We start from the raw sequence: 23,966 nt of genomic DNA, 5'->3' as shown, positions 1-23,966 counted from the left end.
CCTTGCAATCCCTGGCTCGGACGATGACATAGTCAAGCAGGTGCCAGTGTTTGGAGCAAGGGTGTTACCACGACATCTTGTATTTGTCTCTCTGGCAGAACAGGGTGTTGGTGATAAGTTCATTTTCTAGGCATTTTGTCAGAAGTAGGGTACCGCTGGAGTTGGCTTTCCCGACCCCCTCTCTGCCAATCACGCCTCCCCAGAGGGCTGTGCCTTTGCCAACCCTGGCATTAAAATCACCCAGGAGGATCAATTTGTCGCCCGTGGGGACGAGGGACAAGGGATGTCTCGAGGTGGAATAAAAACCCTTTTTAGCCTCATCCATTGCATCGAGTGTGGGGGCGTAAGCACTGATGACTGTGGCACATTGGTTTCAAAATAGGGTGATACGGAGAGTCATGAGGCCTGTTGCTGTTGGGATTGTCCATGAGGGTCCTGACGTTCCCATCTATATGGGTAGAGCTGCAGAACACCAAAGGGCAAAAAACGTTAGTGGGCGTTGTGTACAGACCTCCAAACAGTAGTAGTGATGTTGGGGAGGGCATCAAACATAAAATTACGGGTGCGTGCAATAAAGGTGCAGCAGTTATAATGGGTGACTTTAATATGCACATAGATTGGGCTAACCAAACTGGAAGCAATACGGTGGAGGAGGATTTCCTGGAGTGCATAAGGGATGGTTTTTTAGACCAATATGTCGAGGAACTAACTACGGGGGAGGCCATCTTAGACTGGGTGTTGTGTAATGAGAGAGGATTAATTAGCAATCTCGTTGTGCGAGGCCCCTTGGGGAAGAGTGACCATAATATAGTGGAATTCTGCATTAGGATGGAGAATGAAACAGTTAATTCAGAGACCATGATCCAGAACTTAAAGAAGGGTAACTTTGAAGGTATGAGGCGTGAATTGGCTCGGATAGATTGGCGAATGATACTGAAGGGGTTGACTGTGGATGGGCAATGGCAGACATTTAGAGACCGCATGGATGAACTACAACAATTGTACATTCCTGTCTGGCGGAAAAATAAAAAAGGGAAGGTGGCTCAACCATGGCTATCAAGGGAATCAGGGATAGTATTAAAGCCAAGGAAGTGGCATACAAATTGGCCAGAAATAGCAGCGAACCCGGGGACTGGGAGAAATTTAGAACTCAGCAGAGGAGGACAAAGGGTTTGATTAGGGCAGGGAAAATGGAGTACGAGAAGAAGCTTGCAGGGAACATTAAGACGGATTGCAAAAGTTTCTATAGATATGTAAAGAGAAAAAGGTTAGTAAAGACAAACGTAGGTCCCCTGCAGTCAGAATCAGGGGAAGTCATAACGGGGAACAAAGAAATGGCAGACCAATTGAACAAGTACTTTGGTTCGGTATTCACTAAGGAGGACACAAACAACCTTCCGGATATAAAAGGGGTCGGAGGGTCTAGTAAGGAGGAGGAACTGAGGGAAATCCTTATTAGTCGGGAAATTGTGTTGGGGAAATTGATGGGATTGAAGGCCGATAAATCCCCAGGGCCTGATGGACTGCATCCCAGAGTACTTAAGGAGGTGGCCTTGGAAATAGTGGATGCGTTGACAGTCATTTTCCAACATTCCATTGACTCTGGATCAGTTCCTATGGAGTGGAGGGTAGCCAATGTAACCCCACTTTTTAAAAAAGGAGGGAGAGAGATAACAGGGAATTATAGACCGGTCAGCCTGACGTCGGTAGTGGGTAAAATGATGGAATCAATTATTAAGGATGTCATAGCAGTGCATTTGGAAAGAGGTGATATGATAGGCCCAAGTAGCATGGATTTGTGAAAGGGAAATCATGCTTGACAAATCTTCTGGAATTTTTTGAGGATGTTTCCAGTAGAGTGGACAAGGGAGAACCAGTTGATGTGGTATATTTGGACTTTCAGAAGGCTTTCGACAATGTCCCACACAAGAGATTAATGTGCAAAGTTAAAGCACATGGGATTGGGGGTAGTGTGCTGACATGGATTGAGAACTGGTTGTCAGACAGGAAGCAAAGAGTAGGAGTAAATGGGGACTTTTCAGAATGGCAGGCAGTGACTAGTGAGGTACCGCAAGGTTCTGTGCTGGGGCCCCACCTGTTTACACTGTACATTAATGATTTAGACGAGGGGATTAAATGTAGTATCTCCAAATTTGCGGATGACACTAAGTTGGGTGGCAGTGTGAGCTGCGAGGAGGATGCTATGAGGCTGCAGAGCGACTTGGATAGGTTAGGTGAGTGGGCAAATGCATGGCAGATGAAGTATAATGTGGATAAATGTGAGGTTATCCACTTTGGTGGTTAAAAACAGAGAGACAGACTATTATCTGAATGGTGACAGATTAGGAAAAGGGAAGGTGCAAAGAGACCTGGGTGTTGTGGTACATCAGTCATTGAAGGTTGGCATGCAGGTACAGCAGGCGGTTAAGAAAGCAAATGGCATGTTGGGAGGGGATTTGAGTACAGGGGCAGGGAGGTGTTGCTACAGTTGTACAGGGCATTGGTGAGGCAACACCTGGAGCATTGTGTACAGTTTTGGTCTCCTAACTTGAGGAAGGACATTCTTGCTATTGAGGGAGTGCAGCGAAGGTTCACCAGACTGATTCCCGGGATGGCGGGACTGACCTATCAAGAAAGACTGGATCAACTGGGCTTGTATTCACTGGAGTTCAGAAGAATGAGAGGGGACCTCATAGAAATGTTTAAAATTCTGACGGGGTTAGACAGGTTAGATGCAGGAAGAATGTTCCCAATGTTGGGGAAGTCCAGAACCAGGGGACACAGTCTAAGGATAAGGGGTAAGCCATTTAGGACCAAGATGAGGAGGAATTTCTTCACCCAGAGAGTGGTGAACCTGTGGAATTCTCTACCACAGAAAGTTGTTGAGGCCAATTCACTAAATATATTCAAAAAGGAGTTAAATGAAGTCCTTACTACTAGGGGAATCAAGGGGTATGGTGAGAAAGCAGGAATGGGGTACTGAAGTTGCATGTCCAGCCATGAACTCATTGAATGGCGGTGCAGGCTCGAAGGGCCGAATGGCCTGCTCCTGCACCTATTTTCTATGTTTCTATGTTTCCCGGTCCCGAACTTCATACTGATGGAGTGGAAGATGGCTGTGTGTGAGTTCTTTTAACATGCGGTGGCCGCTGCACACTGGCAACCACACGGGCTTAGCTGAACAAGACAACTGGAGACCAGGCACAGCTCGATAAGCCGAATTGGCTGTGGCGAAGTGTTGGCCGCAAGCTCGGCACCGGGTAGAGCCATTGATGGTAGATGGCCCGAGGCTTGGTTGGGGGGCAGACATTAGGAAGGTGACTTCCAAAGTTATTTTAAAAGTTAAAAGTTGATAATGGTTCCCAATTTATTTCAAGAGTTTCTTAAGAGTTGTTAAGTTTTTAAAAGTTTCTAAGAGTTGTTAAAAATCTAAGATGTAAATCAATAATAGATTATAAAAGTTTCCCAATTTAAAAAGTTTCTAAAAGTTGTTAAAAGTCAAAGATATTTGAAAGTATTTTGATTGAGAGTCCAAAATGTAAGTTTTAAAAGTTCTCCCAAATTGTTTAATAAGTTTAAAAGTTGGTTAAAAGTTTAAGAATTAATTAAAAAGTTGGTTGGGGGTATAAGACGATGCCACGCCTCGGTCCCTTCAGCCGGTTCAGCAGCGGCCTCGGAGTCCCTTCAGCCGGTTCCACGTCCTCAAGTCATCCTTGGCAGGTCGTCCCAAAGTCCCCTTGGCCGGTTGAGCACCCCCTGAATCCGGTGCAGAGTCCTTTCGGCCCGGGATAGAAATGGCTGGTACGGGGTTCCTTCGGCCAGGGACAGAAGCGGCCGGTATTGCAAATGTTGAGTTTTTCTAGCCCATACAAGGCCTCCGGCGGCGTCCAGGCGTTCGGGCCCCCCGAGTCCGGGGACGTGGAGGCGGTACGGTTGGGTACGGGCCGGGTATATGGGCGGGCTCCCTACCCCACCCAAGCTCGCTCTCTATCTCTCCCTCCCCTACAACCCCCAAGCTCGCTCTCTATCTCTCCCTCCTCTACACCCCCCAAGCTCGCTCTCTATCTCTCCTTCCCCTACACCCCCCAAGCTCGCTCTCTATCTCTCCCTCCCCTACCCCACCCAAGCTCGCTCTCTATCTCTCCCTCCCCTACAACCCCCAAGCTCGCTCTCTATCTCTCCCTCCCCTACCCCACCCAAGCTCGCTCTCTATCTCTCCCTCCCCTACAACCCCCAAGCTCGCTCTCTATCTCTCCCTCCTCTACACCCCCCAAGCTCGCTCTCTATCTCTCCTTCCCCTACACCTCCCAAGCTCGCTCGCTCTCTCTCCCTCCCCTACCCCACACAAGCTCGCGCTCTATCTCTCCCTCCCCTACACCCCCCAAGCTTGCTCTCTATCTCTCCCTCCCCCTCCCACTCCCCCCCCCCCAAGCTTGCTCTCTATCTCTCCCTCCCCCTCCCCCCGCCCCCCCAAGCTCGCTCTCTATCTCTCCCTCCCCCTCCAAGCTCGCTCTCTATCTCTCCCTCCCCTACTCCCCCGCGCCCCCAAACTCGCTCTCTATCTCTCCCTCCCCCTCCCCCCTCCAAGCTCACTCTCTAGCTCTCCCTCCACCGCCAATCCCCCCCCCCAAGCTCGCTCTCTATCTCCCCCTCTTCCCCCCCCCCCCACCCCAAGCTCGCTCTCTATCTCTCCCTCCGCCTACCCCCCCCCCCCCCAAGTTCACTCTCTATCTCTCCCTCTCTTTCCCCCACCCCCACCCCAAGCTCGTTCTTTCTCCTTCTCTGCCTACCCCCCCAAAGCTCGCGCTCTCTCTCCCCGCCTCTTGCTCTCCCCGAACTGGTCCTGGCTGCCTGCTGCCTGATCAGAGGCGCCGAGGCTGCTGATAGATCGTTGGCAGTGGGGGCAACATGTGCAGCTGGTTTGTGGGGTGGGGGAGTGGGGAGAAGAGAGGAGGATGCATGCACAGATTGGAGTTAGTGGGAATTGCACTGGGGAGGGGGTTGAGTTGGTGATATTTGTCCTAACTTTGGAGACGCATGCGCAGAATTGAGACTTAGTACAAATAGTTCCTGCGTTTTTTTTAAACCTTGTTGTCCTTGTGTTAAAACTGTCAATGTACTCACTTTGCCCCTGACAACTGCAAAAACCGAATGTTTGTTCCTATTTATTTTTATTCTTCCTGACCCCCCCCCGTACGCTATACATTCTCCACAGGCTTAATTTGGACTAATTATTAATGGAAAATGCAGCCGCGGTAACAGCTGGTACCTAAATATTTATTTTTAGGCCGTTTAACATTTACTTAAATTGTCTTCCTGTAGGCAGACCTTGCATTTTGCGCTCTGAACAGCCGACAGAATGGAGGAAAAGAAACTGAAGCGCAGGAGCCCCAAAACCTCCACAAACCAACATGTTCCTCCAGCGAGCAGCAAAAAAACCACGGTGCCCAGTAAGAATGTGGCCGTGAATAATGGCACACATTTAGCTGCTCCAAGACAAAAGTTTAAAAGGTACAAGACATTTTTTTAAATTGTTATTCATTATTGGGATGTAGGCATCGCTGGCAAGGCCGGCATTTATTGGCCATTCCTAGTTTCCCTTGAGATGTTGGCGGTGGGCCGCCTTCAACAACTGAGTGGCTTTCGAGACCGCTTCTGAGGCAGTTAAGAGTCAACCACATCGGTGTGCGATCAATGTTCCAGCTGTCTGGAGCTCCTGCACAGGCCAGTTGCCGGCTTTGTAATCGGGAAAAACGCGCATGCGGGGGAATTTGAATGGGCCACGCAGCCCGTTAAAGGGGCGCCACACAGAAAAAAAATTAAAGGTACATTATGTGTAACTGGAGTCACACATGGGTCAGTCCGGGTAAGCACAGCAGGTTTCTTTCCCTAAAGGCCATTAGTGAACCAATTGTGTTTTTTTTCTCCAATACATTCATTTCATTTATACGTTATGAGGAAAGGTTGAGTAGGTTGGACCTGTACTCATTGGAATTCAGAAGAATGAGAGGTGATCTTATCGAAACGTATAAGATTATGAGGGGGCTTGACAGGGTGGATGCAGAGAGGATGTTTCCACTGATGGGGGAGACTAGAACTAGAGGGCATGATCTTAGAATAAGGGCCACCCATTTAAAACAGAGATGAGGAGAAATTGCTTCTCTGAGGGTTGTAAATCTGTGGAATTTGCTGCTTCAGAGAGCTGTGGAGGTTGGGACATTGAATAAATTTAAGACCGAAATAGACAGAGTCTTAAACGATAAGGGGATAAGGGGTGATGGGGAGCGGGCGGGGAAGTGGAACTGAGTCCATGATCAGATCAGCCATGATCTTGTTGAATGGTGGAGCAGGCTCGAAGGGCCATATAGCCTACTCCTGTTCCTATTTCTTACATTCTTATGTTTTCTAGCAGTCGCTGAAGTATATGGTATCAAGTAATATTTTGACCTGTCTCTTTATATTTTAATTTTATATATGTTGTCCCTCATCGAGGTGAGTGAAGGGCAATGCAACACTTTATCCCCCTGACTTTTAAACATCAAGAGCTCAGAGATGAAGTATAACACAGTCAAATTCAGTTCAATTCCTCTTTACTCTACCATCATTTCAGAAGAGCTCCCTTTTCTGCACCAGTGTTAGAAGCACTCGAAAAAAGCCTGTGCATTAACGTCCTTCAAAGTGAGTGCCTGTTGCGAGGATATATAACCCAACAGTGCAAAACAGGTTTTGCTGAGGCTGTACATTGCACTGGTCTGGCCATATTGAGCACTGTGTACAGTCTGGTGAGCATCTAGGGATGTACAAACATTGCATAGAAGAGCAAGAAAGTGGAAAGGGAATAAAGTAAGAGTGAGTTTGCTAATTTGTGTTCAATCACAGGCAGTTTTGTGCACAGTAGGAATTGGATTGAGGAAGCCCAAACTAATTTTAAGACCCAAAAACAGAAAATGCTGGAAATACCCAGCAGGTCAGGCAGCATCTGTGGAGAGAGAAACACTTCACTGCCCAAGGGAGAGGAAAGATGTGGATGATATCAATCTGGCTTGAATATAAGCCCAAATTCCAGATGTAAAAATACAATTTTCTAACTCACTATACCACCTGATCATCTAGGCTGGTCCCAATAAGCTTCTAGTAACTGACACTGTTCCGTTTACAGTATTGGAACAATCTATCGCTGTTGCTCCTTTTCAATGTACTTTTTCTTTATAAATACTCGTTGCCTGTGTGATAGCTCCAGAAGCTGAATTGCACATTTGAGCTTGTGACCAAAAAATGCACCCAAAGCAGCACTGGTTTTGGAGGCGTTCCAGTGTAAATCTGAAGGAATGCAGACTGGGCTCATTTTTCTTTAAATGAAAAACAGTATCTTCATTATCTCGATGACATCAGTGGCAGGTTTGGGCTGTCATCAGGTTTAAGTAAAGCCTAATTGTGGGGGTGTGGAGTTTTAGTGCTCGCTCCACTTAAACTGTACCACGGCAGTCCACTTTGTGCGAACTGTGGTGTGTCAGGCAGGACACAGTATTTTTGAGCTACATAGAATTGCTGGTGGCGACTGATTAGTCATAAGTGGTGGAGAAATTTCAGGTAATCTAATTGCATCACATAATTTTTTTATTTTTCTAACATTGGTATCAACACGTTGAACCAGTGACAACACAGTCGGTGTTTGGGATGTTGCATCTCTGTTCCATATCGTGCCTGTGCACTTTGCATTGAGAAATGCATCATTTATCGGTTTCCCAGTGGCGTGCAACAGTTAGGGCCAATGTACCCTCTTAATTTTTTTTTGGTGCGCGATCCCTTTTAAGTGTCTGCGTGGCCCATTCAAATTTCCGCGCATGCGCAGTTTCTCTCGTATAAAAGCAGGTGAGCAGCCTGTGTGGGACCTCCAGACCGCTGCGCGGCCGCCCAGCTTAGCAAGGACCTTGTTTAGGGCATGGATCTGTTCTGTGATTTCCTATGAATGGAGTTCCTGATTTTTTTTTGGAGGGGGGTGGGAGGGGAGGGGAGGGAAGAGAGGAAATAGTCAGAGGAACAGGATTAGATTAGGTCATTCAGCCCTCGGGCCTGCTCCGCCATTCAGTGAGATCAGGGCTGATCTGTACCTCAGCCCCATTTACTCACATTTCTTCGTGGGTAAATCTGGTTTCTGATCACACACTCTAATGGTGTTACAGAATTACATTGATGGACTTGAGCGTATTTAAGTTTAATACGTTTTTTAAAATAAAAAGCTGTTAGTAATTTGCTTTGAGGATCTGCTTATCAGGGGTGGAATTGTCCAATTAGAGATGTACATCCTGTATAGTGCAATAAAGAAGCTCGAATCAATAATCCTGTCCACTGATTGGATCATTTGAATTTCGAACGGCGGTTCTGCATTGCCAACTTTAGCAGCCTTGCAGACAGGAGGCTCCAATTAGACAATCTCCCTCTTGTGGCAGGATATCCGTGTTGTTACTGTTCTTTTCCCACAGTGCTGATACCTTTTAGCCTGTTTACTAAAGGTGCAGGTTCGGAGAAAACAGGGGTGGTTTTAGATCTGTTTGCAATATTTAATTCTTTTGCTTTGGACAAACCTAAGAGGTCAATCTTCTAATTGTCCATTTAAAAAAAAAAGAAGTCTATTTGCGTTATGATCTATTGTCACAGACAGATGTACAGCTCGAGCATAGTGAGAGTCCTTTCAAGTTAAGCGAGGAGATTTATTTCACTTCTGTAGCATTTTTACTTATTCTGTCTCTTGCTGGGATACAGTTCCCTCTGGAGCCAACAACCGTCGACCAAATGACCGTTCTTCGCATGCAAGCCTAAATGGTGATTGCCAGTCAGCTAGTGGACTGTGTTGGTTCCCAGCTGGGCCTCCAGACATCTCTTTTTTAAAATCTGCTTGTGGGCAACTTTGTCAATGACCAACTGTGTATCGGTGTGCTGGAAATCTGAGAGCCACTGTTCCTGATTTCAGCCTCTTGAGAATTGCTTATTGAGTTTGGAAACACTCATTTAAACCATACTTGATGATCTAATATTAATTATTAATAGTAATAATATTAATAGTAATAATAATTAGGCTGTTTAGTTCTCTGAGCCAATAATACTCCTTTCTACCCCTCCCATCAAAAAACATTGTAACTTGTGTTTATTTGTTAACACCGAATTCTGCTGCCCCACCCCCACTACCTAAATCCTGGTGCATTACTCCCAACCCTCTCTTTGCTGATGTTCCCAAGTCCTTGTGTGTCTTTTTAGCCTTGCTCCCTGACCCACTGCTCTTCTGTGCCTGAATCCATTTTGTGCCTGCTACTTGACTCTCTGTTCTTGAGTGTGAAGCTGATTCCAGTTTTCACTCAGTTTTGCTTTTTTTCAGAAAGAAAAACAAACCAGTAAAGCTAATGCATCTACAGGGTGCCCACGACGAGCATTGCAAATAATCAAAAATAAACCCCAAAACTCCTCGGAATGTCAAAGCGGTAAAAGTACTGCCAGTCGTGGCTCAGTGGGTAGCGCTCTCACCTCCGAGTCAGATAGTTGTGGGTTCAAGTCCCTCTCCAGACACTTCAGGATGAAAATCTAGGCTGACACTGTAGTGCAGTACTGAGGGAGTGCTGCACAGTTGGAGATGGAATCATCATAAAAGTTTACAGCATGAAAGGAGGCCATTTTGGCCCATCCTGTCCATGCCAGCGAACACTGAGCTATCCAGCCTAATCTCTCCAGCTCTTGGTCCGTAGCCTTGTTGGTTATGGCATTTCAAGTGCACATCCAAGTATTTTTAAATGTGGTGAGAGTTTTTTGCCTCTATCACCCTTTCAGGCAGTGAGTTCCAGACCCCCACCCTCTGGGTGAAGACGTTTCTCCTCAAATCCCCTCTAAACCTCCTACCAATTATTTTAAATCTATGCCTCCCTGCTTGTTGACCCCCTCTGCTAACGGAAACTGGTCCTTCCTATCCACTCTATCCAGGCCACTCAATTTTACACACCTCAATAAGGTCTCCCCTCAGCCTCCTCTGTTCCAAAGACAACAAACCCAGCCTATCCAATCTTTCCTCATCGCTTGAATTCTCCAGTCCAGGCAGCATTCTCATAAATCTCCTCTGTAGCCTCTCCAGTACAATCACATTTTTTATTATTGCGATACTAAAACTGATGGGCAGCACAACACAAAAGCAAAATACTGCGATTGCTGGAAATCTGAAATAAAAAGAGAAAGTTCTGGAAGTACTCAGCAGGTCAGGCAGCATCTGTGGAGGGAGAAACAAAGTTAACGTTTCAGCTAGTTGACCTTTCTTGAGAACTGGAAGAAATGAGAGATGTAACAGTTTTTGAGCAAGTACAGAGGCGGGGAGAGGGAGGGAAGAAGCAGTGGTTATGATCTGAAGTTACTGAAATAATACTGAGTCCGGAAGGTTGTAAAGCGCCTAATCGAAAGAAGGGGCGAAAGATATGGCTAGTTCCTGGCTTACAATTGTGAGGTCAGAGGTTACAAAAAGATCAAATCGTCAGTGAGTGACATCACAAGAGCCGATAGTTTAATGAAGTTGGTGTTTATTTACGAACTGTATCAGAGATTCTCAACTGTCAGCTTGACTTGGAGCTGCTGCAGATTAGGAGAAACTGCACAGGGAGGTTGCAAATCTAAAGGATTTACAAAGGTAAAGTGGTAGAGTGCTTTAATACAGCGCCAAGTGAGCCAAGCAAAATCTTTCTTGCGTTATCAAGATAGTGAAAATGACACATTCCCAGTGGTGAATGCTTGGGAGATTGAGTCTACTGGAGTGTAAACTTGTAATTAGGAAGGGTTCAAATTTACCTGGTTGTGCATTAAATAGTTGGGGCGATTTCAGTTCGTCATTTGAGAGACTAGGCTCTGTTGAGAGTGTCTTACGAAGATGTAGTTAGTGACCATGGGAGTTGACAATAGCGGTTTCTGCAGGCAACACAGAGTTTAACTGCACAGTTGTCGACTCGGATCTTGCACAGCGCCCAGTGCTAACAAATTCCTATATTTCCGGGACCCTACACCCTAATGCTAGCCCTTGCCCAAGTCAGGTATATAGCGGGTCTGCAGCGCCGTATAATCCGTGCAGCACGGAAGACGGCCTTTCGGCCCGTCGAGCCTGTGGCTGCTCTCTGCAAGAGCACTTCAGCTCGTCCTCCCCCACCCTTTCCCCGTAGCCCTTCAAATGTTTTTCTTTCAGGTACTTACCAATTCCCTTTTGAAAGCAGTGATTGAGTCTTACTCAACCACCCTTTCAGACTGCATTCCAGATTCTAACCACTTGCAGTGTAAAAAAAATAAGTTTTTTCTTGTCTCCTTTGGTTCTTTTGCCAATCACCTTAAATCTGTGTCCTCCATTTCTCAACCCTCCTGCCAGTGGGGATAACAACAACAACTTTTATTTATATAGCGCCTTATATGTAAAAAAAACATCCCAAAGTGCTTCACAGCAGTGTTATAAGACAAAACAGGTAAATTTGACACTGAGCTACATAAGACATGACAGCAGATGAAAGAGGTATGTTTTAAGGAGTGTCTTAAAGGAGGAAAGAGAGGTTTAGGGAGGGAATTCCAGCACTTAGGGCCCAAGCAGCTGAAGGCATATGGCCACAGTTATAATCAGGGATGCTCAAGAGGGCATAATTTGAGGAGCGCAGACATCTCGTGGGGGGGGTTGTGTGGCTGGAGGAGATTACAGATATAGGGAGGGGCGATGCCATGGAGGGATTTGTAAATAAGGATGAGAATCTTGAAATTGAGGCATTGCTTACAGTGGCCAGCCACTGCGCCACCAGGGATGCGATCGACCGGGTTAGCAGCCCAGCACCCATACTGCATGATGGCAGCCCAATCGATGCAAGGGCTGCCATTGTTGGGCCAACAAAATAAAATGGCGGCCCGGGGTGATGGGTGATCGGGACTTGGTGCGCGTTAGGAAACAGGCTGCCGAGTTTTGAATCACCTCAAGTTTACATAGTGTCGAATGTGGGAGACCAGCCAGGAGTGCGTGGAGTAGTCAAATTTATAGGTAACAAAGCCATGGATAAGGGTTTCAGCAACAGATGAGCAGGCGCGGAGGCGGGCAATGTTACGGAGGTGGAAATAGGCGGTTTTAGTTATGCCACAGATATGTGGTCGGAAGTTCATTTCAGGGTCAAATATGACGCCTAGTTTGGGAACAGTCTGATGCTATGGATAGGGATGGAGTCAGTGGCTAGGAAATGCAGTTTGTGGCGGCAGCTAAAGACAATGGCTTCAGTCTTCACAATGTTTAATTGAAGAAAATTTCTGCTCATCCAGAACTGGATGTCGGACAAGCAGTCTGACAATTTAAAGACCGTGGAGGGGTCGAGAGAAGTGGTGGAGAGGTAGAGCTGGGTGTCGTCAGTGTACATGTGGAAACTGACTCCGTGTTTTTGGATGATGTCGCCAAGGGGCAACATGTAGATGAGAAATAAGAGAGGACCAAGGACAGATCCTTGGGGGACACCAGAGGTAACGATGCGGGAGTGAGAAGAGAAACCATTGCAGGAGATTTTCTGGCTATGATTTAGATAGATAAGAATGGAACCAGGCGAGTGCAGTCCCACCCAGCTGGACGTTGGTGGAGAGGCGTTGGAGGAGGAAGAAATGGTCAACTGTGTCAAAGGCTGCAGATAGGTCCAGGAGGACGAGGAGGGATAGTTTACAGTCACAAAGGATGTCATCTGTGACTTTGATGAGAGCAGTTTCTGTACTGTGGCAGGGGCGGAAACCAGATTTGAAGGATTCAAACATGGAGTTCCGGGAAAGATGGGCACAGATTTGGGAGGCCGCAACACGTTCAAGGACTTAGGAGAGGAAAGGGAGGTTGGAAATGCAGCAGTAGCTAGCAAGCACAGAGGGGTCAAAGGGTTGTTTTTTTGAGGAGAGGGGTGATGACAGCAGATTTGAGGGAGAGGGGGAACAGTACCTGAGGAGAGAGAGCTGTTAACAATGTCGGCTAACATGGGAGCCAGAAAAGGAAGTTGGATGGTCAGCAGTTTAGTGGGAATAGGGCCAAGGGAGCAGGAAGTGGGTCTCATGGATAAGATGAGCATGGAGAGGTCAAGAATGGAGATCAGAGAGAAACTGGAGAAAGATGTGAGTTTGGGGCTCGAGCAGGGGGGAACCTCAGAGAAAGTTTAGCCCAGTGGGCTAGGGGAAGGAAGGAAACTGGCAGAGGCAGCTGATCAGATGGTCTCAATCTTTGAGACAGAGAAGTCCATGAGCTCCTCACACTTGTTGTTGGAGGCGAGTGTGGTGGAGACAGGGGAGAGGGGGTTAAGGAGATGGTCAGCAGTAGAGAATAGTAGCCGAGCGTTATCTTTGCATTCCAGAATGATCCTGGAAGAGTGAGCAGTTTTTGCAACATGAGTAGGACCCAATAATGTGGTCCAGCCAGATCTGGGGGTAAATGGCTAAACCAGTTGTCTGCCACATCCGTTCAAGTCTGCGCCCCTGGACTTGAGGGAGCGAAGCTGAGGGCTGTACCACGGGGAATGGCCAGGGTGAGAGAGAGAGTAATGGTTTTAATAGGGACTAGGGCATCAGAGATGGTGGTGAGGGTGTGGTTGAGCAGATCGGTGACTGCAGAAAGGTCATGGTGAAAGGAGGGCCACCTGGAGTTGATAAGGGCCATTGTAAGAGAGTTTGGAGAAAGTTTTCTCCCGAGGCGGATGCAGAAGGAAGTAGGGTTGGGTGGAGGAAGGGGGATGTGGGTGGAGAGCGATTGAAGGAAATGATCAGAGATGGCCTTATCTGTAATTGACACGGTAGGAATAGCGAGGCCACGAGAGAGGGCAAGGTCAAGGGGGTGGCCGTGAATATGGGTGGAGGGAGAGATTAAGGGAGGACAGGAGGGTAGTGAACTCAAGAGGAGAGAGAGCATGATGAATTGAGATGGAGGTTAAAATCACCAAGGATGAGAAGTCGCTCGTTGCTGAGGGAGGAAAGCAGTGAAGGTATATCCGTGATAGGGTGGGCAGTAGAGAACGAGAATTTTAAATGAGAGGTGAGAGGGGTGGAATACGGTGACTTGTTCAAAGGAGGAGAGAGTGCTGGAGGAGTAGGGGACAGAGCGAGATATGATTTGGTAGTGATAGCCACACCACCACCACGCCGGTCTGGGCGGGGCAAGTGGTGGAAAGTATAGCCAGGCGGGGAGGCTTTGTTGAAAGGTAAGGTGTCATCATCCCTCAGCCAAGTTTCCGCCAGGGCCATAATCTCGATGCAATCATCCACGATAAGCTCATGGATGCCAAGGGCCTTGTTCGCAAGTGAACGGACGTTCTGGAGGGAGAAGTGGAGAGGATCGTGATGGCTGATCCACTGCCAACATACACAGGTTCAGCACTTGGAGGGATGAGTTGGACGGGGAGGAGATTGACGAGGTTAGTCCTCACTGGGCGCACTGGGCGGCAAAGTCGATGAGAGAGTAGGATGGGACAGCTGGGATTGCTGCTCGTGAGGAGACAGCGACAAGTGGGCCCTTCGGAGGATGCCAAGAGAGGCACAGAGGGAAGCTGAAGGCTTGTCTAAAAGGGAGTCGAGCCTGGGACATCGGCAGGAGAATAGGAAGGTTGAAGAGTAATGAAGGATTGGGATAGGGATTTGGGAGGGCAGAGTATCCGAGAGAGGAGAGATGGAAGGCTGCATGATGACAGGAGAGACTGGTCAGGGAAGGGTAGAGAGAAAGGAAAAAGCAGGAGAAGGAAGTGGAAATAGAAGTGAATGGCTCGGTTCCAAACAGTTTAAGAACATAAGAAATAGGAACAGGAGTAGGCCATTTGGCCATTCGAGCCTGCTCCGCCATTCAATAAGATCATGGCTCATCTGATCTTGGCCTCGGCTCCACTTTCCTGCCCACTCCCCTTAATCCTGGACTCCCCTATAGTTCAAAAATGTGTCTATCTCCACCTTAAATTCAATGACCCAGCCTCCACAGCTCTCTGGGGTAGAGAATTCCAATGATTCCCAACCCTCTGAGAAGATTATGAGGGGGCTTGACGAGGTGGATGCAGAGAGGATGTTTCCACTAATGGGGAAGACTAGAACGAGGGGGCATAACCTTAGAATAAGGGGCCGCAGATTTAAAACTGAGATGAGGAGAAATTTCTTCTCGGAGGGTTGTAAATCTGTGGAATTCGCTGCCTCAGAGAGTTGTGGAAGCTAGGACATTGAATAAATTTAAGACAGAAATAGACAGTTTCTTAAACGATAAGGGAATATGGGGTTATGGGGAGCGGGCAGGGAAGTGGACCTGAGTCCATGATCAGATCGGCCACGATCGTATTAAATGGCGGAGCAAGCTTGAGGGGCCGTATGGCCTACTCCTGCTCCTATTTCTTATGTTCTTATGTAAAAGGAATTCCTCCTCATCTCAGTTTTAAATGGGCGTTTCCTTATTCTGAAACTATGCCCGCTAGTTCTAGATTCCCCCATGAGGGGAAACATCCTCTCTGCATCTACCCTGTCAAGCCCTCTCAGAATCTTATATGTCTCAATAAGATCACCTTTCATTCTTCTAAACTTCAATGAGTATAGGCCCAACCTGCTCAACCTTTCTTCATAAGACAACCCATTCATCTCAGGAATCAACTTCGTGAACCTTCTTTGAACTGCCTCCAATTTCTCTCTATGTACTTTGTCCAGACCCCTCATGATTTTGAACACCTCTATCAAATCTCCTCTCGACCTTCTCTGCTCTAAGGAGAATAACCCCAGCTTCTCCAATCTATCCATGTACCTGAAGTCCCTCATCCCTGGAATCATTCTCGTAAATCTTTTCTGCACCCTCTCCAAGGCCTTCACTTCCTTCCTAAAGTGCGGTGCCCAGAATTGGACACAATACGCCACTGTTTTATACAGATTCATCATAATTTCCACACTTTATACCTCTATTCATGAAGCCCAGGATCCTGTAAGCTTTTTTAACCGCTTTCTCAACCTGCCCTGCCACCTTCAAAGATTTCTGCACATATACACCTAGGTCTCTCTGTTCATGCACCCCATTTAGGATTGTACCTTTTATTTATATTTCCTCTCCTCATTCTTTCTTCCAAAATGTATCGCTTAGCACTTTTCTGCATTAAATTTCATCTGCCACATGTCCGCCCATTCCACCAGCCTGTCTATGTCCCCTCAAAGTCTATTACTATCCTCCTCACTGTTCACTATACTTCCAAGTTTTGTGTCATCTGCAAAGTTTGAAATTGTGCCCTGTACACCCACATCCAAGTCATTAATATATATCAAGTAAAGCAGTGGTCCGAATACTGACCCCTGGGGAACACCACTGTATACCTTCCTCTAGTCTGAAAAACAACCGTTCACCACTACTCTCTGTTTCCTGTCACTTAGCCAATTTCTTATTCATGCTGCCACTGTCCCTTTTATTCCATGGGCTTCAACTTTGCTGGCAAGCCTATTTATTATGTGGCACTTTGTTGAATGCCTTTTGGAAATCCATGCACACCACGTCAACTATATTGCCCTCATCAACCCTCTGTTATCTCATCAAAATACTCGATCAAGTTGGTTAAACACATTTTGCCTTTAACATCTGTGCTGGCTTTCTTTAATTAATCCACACTTGTCCAAGTGACTGTTAATTTTATCCCTGATTATTATTTCTAAAAGCTTCACCACTACCGAGGTTAAACTGACTGGCCTATAGTTGCTACACTGTTTTTGGAACAAGGGTATAACATTTGCAATTCTCCATTCTTCTGGCACCACCCCATTTCTAAGGAGTATTGGAAGATTATGGCCAGTACCACCTCGATTTCTTTCTTCACTTCCCTCAATGTCCCAGGATGCATCCCATCCGGCCCTGGTAACTTATCTACTTTAAGTACAGCCAGCCTTTCTAGTACCTTGTATTTATCAATTCTTTTCCCATCCAGTATCTTCTCTACCTCCTCCTTTACAGTGTCTATAGCAGCATCATCTTCCTTGGTGAAGACAGATGCAAAGTACTCATTTAGAACCTCAGCCGTATCCTCTGCCTCTATGCGTAGGTCTCCTTTTTAGTCCCTAATCGTCCCCACCTCTCCGCATACTTCCTGCTTACTATTTATATGGATATAGAAGACTATTGGATTATCTTTTATATTGGCTGCCATTCTATTCTCATACCCTCTCTTTGCCCTTCTTTTCTTTTTCAATCTCCTCTGAACTTTCTATATTCAGCCTGATTCTCAGACATATTCCTGATCTGACATCTGTCATACGCCCCCATTACTCTCTCTGTCACTCTCTCTCTCTTTCGTCATCCATGGAGCTCTGACTTTAGTTGCCTTACCCCCCCCAAGTGGGAATGTACCTCGATTGTATCCAAATTATTTCCTCTTTAAAGGCAGCCCGTTGTTCCAATTTACCCGGGCCAGATCCGTTCTCATCCCACTGAAACTTGCCTTCCTCTAATTACGTATTTTTACTCTAGGTTGCTCCCTGTCATTTTCCATAGCTAATCTAAACCTTATGATACTATGATCACTGTTCACTAAATGTTCACTGACTGACACATGCTCCAGTTGACCTATCTCATTCCCCAGAACCAGATCCAGCAATACCTCCTCCCTCGTCGGGCCAGAAACGTACTGATCAATAAAGTTCTCCTGAACACACTTCAGAAATTCTTCCCCCTCTCTGCCCTTTACACTATTATCCCAATCTATATTAGGATAGTTGAAGTTCCCCATTATAACTATATAGTTCTTGCACCTCTCTAATTTCTCTGCAAATTTTCTCCTCCATAATTTCCCCATTAGTTGGTGGTCTATAGACTACACCTAGTAGTGTAATGGCACCTGTATTATTTCTTAACTCGAACCAAATAGTTTCTGTCATTGACCCCTCCAGGACATCCATCCTCTCCAGCACTGTAATATTCTCCTTAAGCAATACTGCCACACCACCTCCCATCTTTTCTGAACACCTTATATCCAGGAATATTTAATACCCAATCTTGTTCTTTTTTGAGCCAGGTCTTTGTTATTGCCACAACATCATATTCCCATGTGGCTATTTGTGCCTGCAGCTCACGAATCTTGTTTACTATGCTTTGTGCGTTCACGTACATACACTGTAAACCTATCTTAGACCATCCTGTGTTCTCTTCGTCTGACCCCACCTAATACCTTACTATTTCATGCTTTAGTGCTATCCGTCTCTCCCAATCCTTTGTGCCCTTTGTTTCTCCTTTCTAATGCTACATCCGGGTGCCCATCCCATCAGTTGTCACCGTGGCAATATTGCGTGCCACTGTGTCAATAGTCGCTCCGGTTTCCGAAATATCATTCTCTGGGACTGCAAGCCTTAGCTGAGCTTTTCTACTATGCAGAAGGCAGTGAAGAGATGGAAATCTCTGAGTGAATGGCTCAGAGCACTGCCCTGTGTGGTAACTGACATACAGAAGGTTTCAGATTTACATTGGGATTGATGCTGAATTCACTGAGCATAGACAGGTGAGTGGTAATGGGGCTATCATTCAGCAACATAACAGCACCCCGTGCTGGCTTTGAGCTATCACACGTTTTCTGGTACTACCTGCAAGAGTGTTTCTTGTTCTGAATGAGGGACTGAGTATATTCGCTGAAAAAGAGCCCAGCTCGTTTTGTACAATGCCCTCGTTACAAATTAGGAACAGGAGGAGGTCATTTGGCCCCTTGAGCCTGTTCTGCCATTCAATGAGATCATGGCTGACCTGTATCCTAACTCTCTCCACCCGCCTTGGCTCCATATCCCTTAATACCCTGGCCTAGCAAAAATCTTTTCGATTTCAGATTTAAAATTATTAATTGAGATAAAATGTATTGCTTTTTGTGGGAGAGAGTTCCACTCTCCACACGAGGAAAGATTGGAGATGCTGGGTCTGTTTTCTTTGGAACAGAGGAGGCTGAGGGGGAGACCTGATTGAGGTGTATAAAATTATGAGGGGCCTAGATAGACTGGATAAGAAGGTCACACAAAATCTGCAAAGGGATATAGACAGGCTAAGTGAGTGGGCAAAACATTTGGCAGATGGAGTATAATGTGGGAAAATGTGAGGTTATCCACTTTGGCAGAAATAATGGAAAAGCAAATTGTAATGTAAGTGGAGAAAAATTGCAATGCGTTGCAGTACAGAGGGACCTGGGGGTCCTTGTGCATGAAACACAAAAAGTGAGTATGCAGGTACAGCAAGTGATCAGGAAGGCAAATGGAATGTTGGCCTTTATTGCAAGGGGGATAGAGTATAAAAGTAGGGAAGTCCTGCTGCAACTGTACAGGGTATTGGTGAGGCCACACCTGGAGTACTGCGTACAGTTTTGGTCTCCATATTTAAGGAAGGATATACTTGCTTTGGAGGCTGTTCAGAGAAGGTTCACTAGGTTGATTCCGAAGATGCGGGGATTGACTTATGGGGATAGGTTGGGCCTATACACATTGGAGTTCAGAAGAACTTTATTGAAGGGGGCTCGACAAGGTGGATGCAGAGAGGATATTTCCACTCATAGTGGAAAGTAAAACTAGGGGACATAGTCTTAGAATAAGGGGCCGCCCATTTAAAAATGAGATGAGGAGGAATTTCTTCTCTGTTGTAAATCTATGGAATTCTCTGCCCCAGAGAGCTGAGGAGGCTGGGTCTTTGAATATATTTAAGGCGGAGATGGACATGCTTTTGAGCGATAAGGGAGTAAAGGGTTATGGGGAGCAGGCGGGGAAGTGGAGCTGAGTCCATGATCAGATCAGCCATGATCTTATTGAATGACGGAGCAGGCTCGAGGGGCTAAATGGCCTACTATTGCTCCTACTACTTAGAGGAGATTAATGCAATAGTTAGGAAAGACATTAGCTTGGATGATGTGGAATCTATATGGGTAGAGCTGCAGAACACCAAAGGGCAAAAAACGTTAGTAGGAGTTGTGTACAGACCTCCAAACAGTAATAGGGATGTTGGGGAGGGCATCAAACAGGAAATTAGGGGTGCATGCAATAAAGGTGTAGCAGTTATAATGGGTGACTTTAATATGCACATAGATTGGGCTAGCCAAACTGGAAGCAATACGGTGGAGGAGGATTTCCTGGAGTGCATAAGGGATGGTTTTCTAGACCAATATGTTGAGGAACCAACTAGGGGGGAGGCCATCTTAGACTGGGTGTTGTGTAATGAGAGAGGATTAATTAGCAATCTCATTGTGCGAGGCCCCTTGGGGAAGAGTGACCATAATATGGTGGAATTCTGCATTAGGATGGAGAATGAAACAGTAATTTCAGAGACCATGGTCCAGAACTTAAAGAAGGGTAAGTTGAAGGTATGAGGCGTGAATTGGCTAGGATAGATTGGCGAATGATACTGAGGGGGTTGACTGTGGATGGGCAATGGCAGACATTTAGAGACCGCATGGATGAAGTACAACAATTGTACATTCCTGTCTGGCGTAAAAATAAAAAGGGGAAGGTGGCTCAACCGTGGCTATCTAGGGAAATCAGGGATAGTATTAAAGCCAAGGAAGTGGCATACAAATTGGCCAGAAATAGCAGCGAACCTGGGGACTGGGAGAAATTTAGAACTCGGCAGAGGAGGACAAAGGGTTTGATTAGGACAGGGAAAATGGAGTACGAGAAGAAGCTTGCAGGGAACATTAAGGCGGATTGCAAAAGTTTCTATAGGTATGTAAAGAGAAAAAGGTTGGTGAAGACAAACGTAGGTCCCCTGCAGTCAGAATCAGGGGAAGTCATAACGGGGAACAAAGAAATGGCAGACCAATTGAACAAGTACTTTGGTTCGGTATTCACTAAGGAGGATACAAACAACCTTCCGGATATAAAAGGGGTCAGAGGGTCTAGTAAGGAGGGGGAACTGAGGGAAATCTTTATTAGTCGGGAAATTGTGTTGGGGAAATTGATGGGATTGAAGGCCGATAAATCCCCAGGGCCTGATGGACTGCATCCTAGAGTACTTAAGGAGATGGCCTTGGAAATAGCGGATGCATTGACAGTCATTTTCCAACATTCCATTGACTCTGGATCAGTTCCTATGGAGTGGAGGGTAGCCAATGTAACCCCACTTTTTAAAAAAGGAGGGAGAGAGAAAACAGGGAATTATAGACCGGTCAGCCTGACCTCAGTAGTGGGTAAAATGATGGAATCAATTATTAAGGATGTCATAGCAGTGCATCTGGAAAATGGTGACATGATAGGTCCAAGTCAGCATGGATTTGTGAAAGGGAAATCATGCTTGACAAATCTTCTGGAATTTTTTGAGGATGTTTCCAGTAAAGTGGACAAAGGAGAACCAGTTGATGTGGTATATTTGGACTTTCAGAAGGCTTTCGACAAGGTCCCACACAAGAGATTAATGTGCAAAGTTAAAGCACATGGGATTGGGGGTAGTGTGCTGACGTGGATTGAGAACTGGTTGTCAGACAGGAAGCAAAGAGTAGGAGTAAACGGGTACTTTTCAGAATGGCAGGCAGTGACTAGTGGAGTGCCGCAAGGTTCTGTGCTGGGGCCCCAGCTGTTTACATTGTACATTAATGATTTAGACGAGGGGATTAAATGCAGTATCTCCAAATTTGCGGATGATACTAAGTTGGGTGGCAGTGTGAGCTGCGAGGAGGATGCTATTAGGCTGCAGAGTGACTTGGATAGGTTAGGTGAGTGGGCAAATGCATGGCAGATGAAGTATAATGTGGATAAATGTGAGGTTATCCACTTTGGTGGTAAAAACAGAGAGACAGACTATTATCTGAATGGTGACAGATTAGGAAAAGGGAAGGTGCAACGAGACCTGGGTGTCATGGTACATCAGTCATTGAAGGTTGGCATGCAGGTACAGCAGGCGGTTAAGAAAGCAAATGGCATGTTGGCCTTCATAGCGAGGGGATTTGAATACAGGGGCAGGGAGGTGTTGCTACAGTTATACAGGGCCTTGGTGAGGCCACACCTGGAGTATTGTGTACAGTTTTGGTCTCCTAACTTGAGGAAGGACATTCTTGCTATTGAGGGAGTGCAGCGAAGGTTCACCAGACTGATTCCCGGGATGGCGGGACTGACCTATCAAGAAAGATTGGATCAACTGGGCTTGTATTCACTGGAGTTCAGAAGAATGAGAGGGGACCTCATAGAAACGTTTAAAATTCTGACGGGTTTAGACAGGTTAGATGCAGAAAGAATGTTCCCAATGTTGGGGAAGTCCAGAACCAGGGGTCACAGTCTGAGGATAAGGGGTAAGCCATTTAGGACCGAGATGAGGAGAAACTTCTTCACCCAGAGAGTGGTGAACCTGTGGAATTCTCTACCACAGAAAGTAGTTGAGGCCAATTCACTAAATATATTCAAAAGGGAGTTAGATGAAGTCCTTACTACTCGGGGGATCAAGGGTTATGGCGAGAAAGCAGGAAGGGGGTACTGAAGTTTCATGTTCAGCCATGAACTCATTGAATGGCGGTGCAGGCTAGAAGGGCTGAATGGCCTGCTCCTGCACCTATTTTCTATGTTTCTATGTTTCTATGTTTCTTATGACCTTTTCCCTTGGCAGAGGGGTCAACAACCAGGAGGCATAGGTTTAAAGTAATTGGATGAGGTATAGAGGAGATATGAGGGGAAATTTCTTTACCCAGAGGGTGGTGGGGGTCTGGAACTCACTGCCTGAAAGGATGGTAGAGACACAAAGCCTCACCACATTTTTAAAATACAGGTTGGACATCTCTGGTCCGGGACACTCTGGTCCAGAAATATCCGTGGTTCGGCATTAGCTGGGCCTGAGGGAGAGGAGGGTTTATTTTTTTAAAAGTTTTGATTGGCTGGAGCGGATGTCAGTCAGTCAGTGACTGTGTTCAGCGATTGGCTTCAGTCAGTCAGTGAGGGAGCCGCCCACAGGTTGCCAGCACGCACACACAGGAGCCCGGGCATTGTTGATGGGTACCAATAAGCGTGACCTCCCGTGGTTCGGAAAATTCTCTGTTCCGGCACTGGTTAGGTCCTGAGGGTGCCGGTCCAGAGAGGTGCAACCTGTACTTGGATGTGGAGAGTGCCGTAACCTACAGGACTACGGACCAAGAGCTGGAAAGTGGGATTAGGCTGGATCGCTCTTGGTCGGCCAGCGCGGATACGATTGGCCGAAATGACCACCTTCCGTGCTATAAATTTCTATGGTTCTATAATTCTTTGACTTCTATCAGCCTTTGCGTGAAGAAGTGTTTCTTAACTTCCCTCCTGAATGACCTGGTCCCGATTTTAAGATTATGTCGTCTTGTCCTAGACTTCCCCCACCAGCGGAAAATGTTTCTCTCTAACTACCCTATAAATTCCTTTCAAAATCCTAAAACCTCAATCAAATCACCCCTTAACTACATTCCAGGGAATACAAGCCTAGTTTATGTAATCTCTCCTCATAATCAAATTCAAAATCTCTTTCTATTTCTGGATTGATGGGGTCTGTGAGCGCCACTTATGCTTGCCTGAATCTCTGTCACTCCTACTCAGCTTTTGCCTCTATTTGTTCCTCCTTGACTCACTAAAAGCTTTGTACCGGGTTGTAGTTTAATCTAATCCTGTCAGGCTAGGAAAGGGGTGAGGAGTGAATCAGTCAGGCCTTCTGCTCTTGGCTCTTTTGCAGCAACCTCTTCTGGAAGCACGCATGTGAGGACTAGATTGGGCTTGGCTGTGATAATTTGCAGGGCTATGACCAAGACAATTCTAGAGCTGGCCAGAGACTGATCAGTAAAGCTGTGCCCAGAGTTTGTTTGATTGTCAATACCATGAATCCAACCTCAGACTAAACAGACTAAACTTAATACTGCTTTACACAGGAGTGACTATACCATGTGGAAAGATTTGGCTCCTGTCCTATTCTGTTATTTACAGTGCATATATGGGGAGAACAGTGATGCTTTATCTTTGTTAAGTATGTGCCAAGCACAGCATCTTCTACTGGCTTTGAACTGCACTAC

The 23,966-nt window shown here is 46.3% G+C and overlaps 1 protein-coding gene across 1 annotated transcript in view; it reads left to right on the top strand.

The window, feature by feature from the left end:
- Positions 1-23,966, top strand: part of ccdc28a (coiled-coil domain containing 28A) — a 63,900-nt gene that overhangs the window by 20,380 nt on the left and 19,554 nt on the right. Inside the window, exon 2 of the mRNA XM_070889103.1 lies at positions 5,323-5,511. Coding sequence (XP_070745204.1) covers positions 5,360-5,511 — 152 coding nt within the window. The 5' untranslated portion in view covers positions 5,323-5,359. The remainder of the gene's footprint in view (positions 1-5,322; positions 5,512-23,966) is intronic.

This window comes from Pristiophorus japonicus, chromosome 9 (genome assembly GCF_044704955.1).
Source record: "Pristiophorus japonicus isolate sPriJap1 chromosome 9, sPriJap1.hap1, whole genome shotgun sequence".
Lineage (NCBI taxonomy): Eukaryota > Metazoa > Chordata > Chondrichthyes > Pristiophoridae > Pristiophorus > Pristiophorus japonicus.
This window is presented reverse-complemented; position numbering and strand designations above follow the sequence as displayed.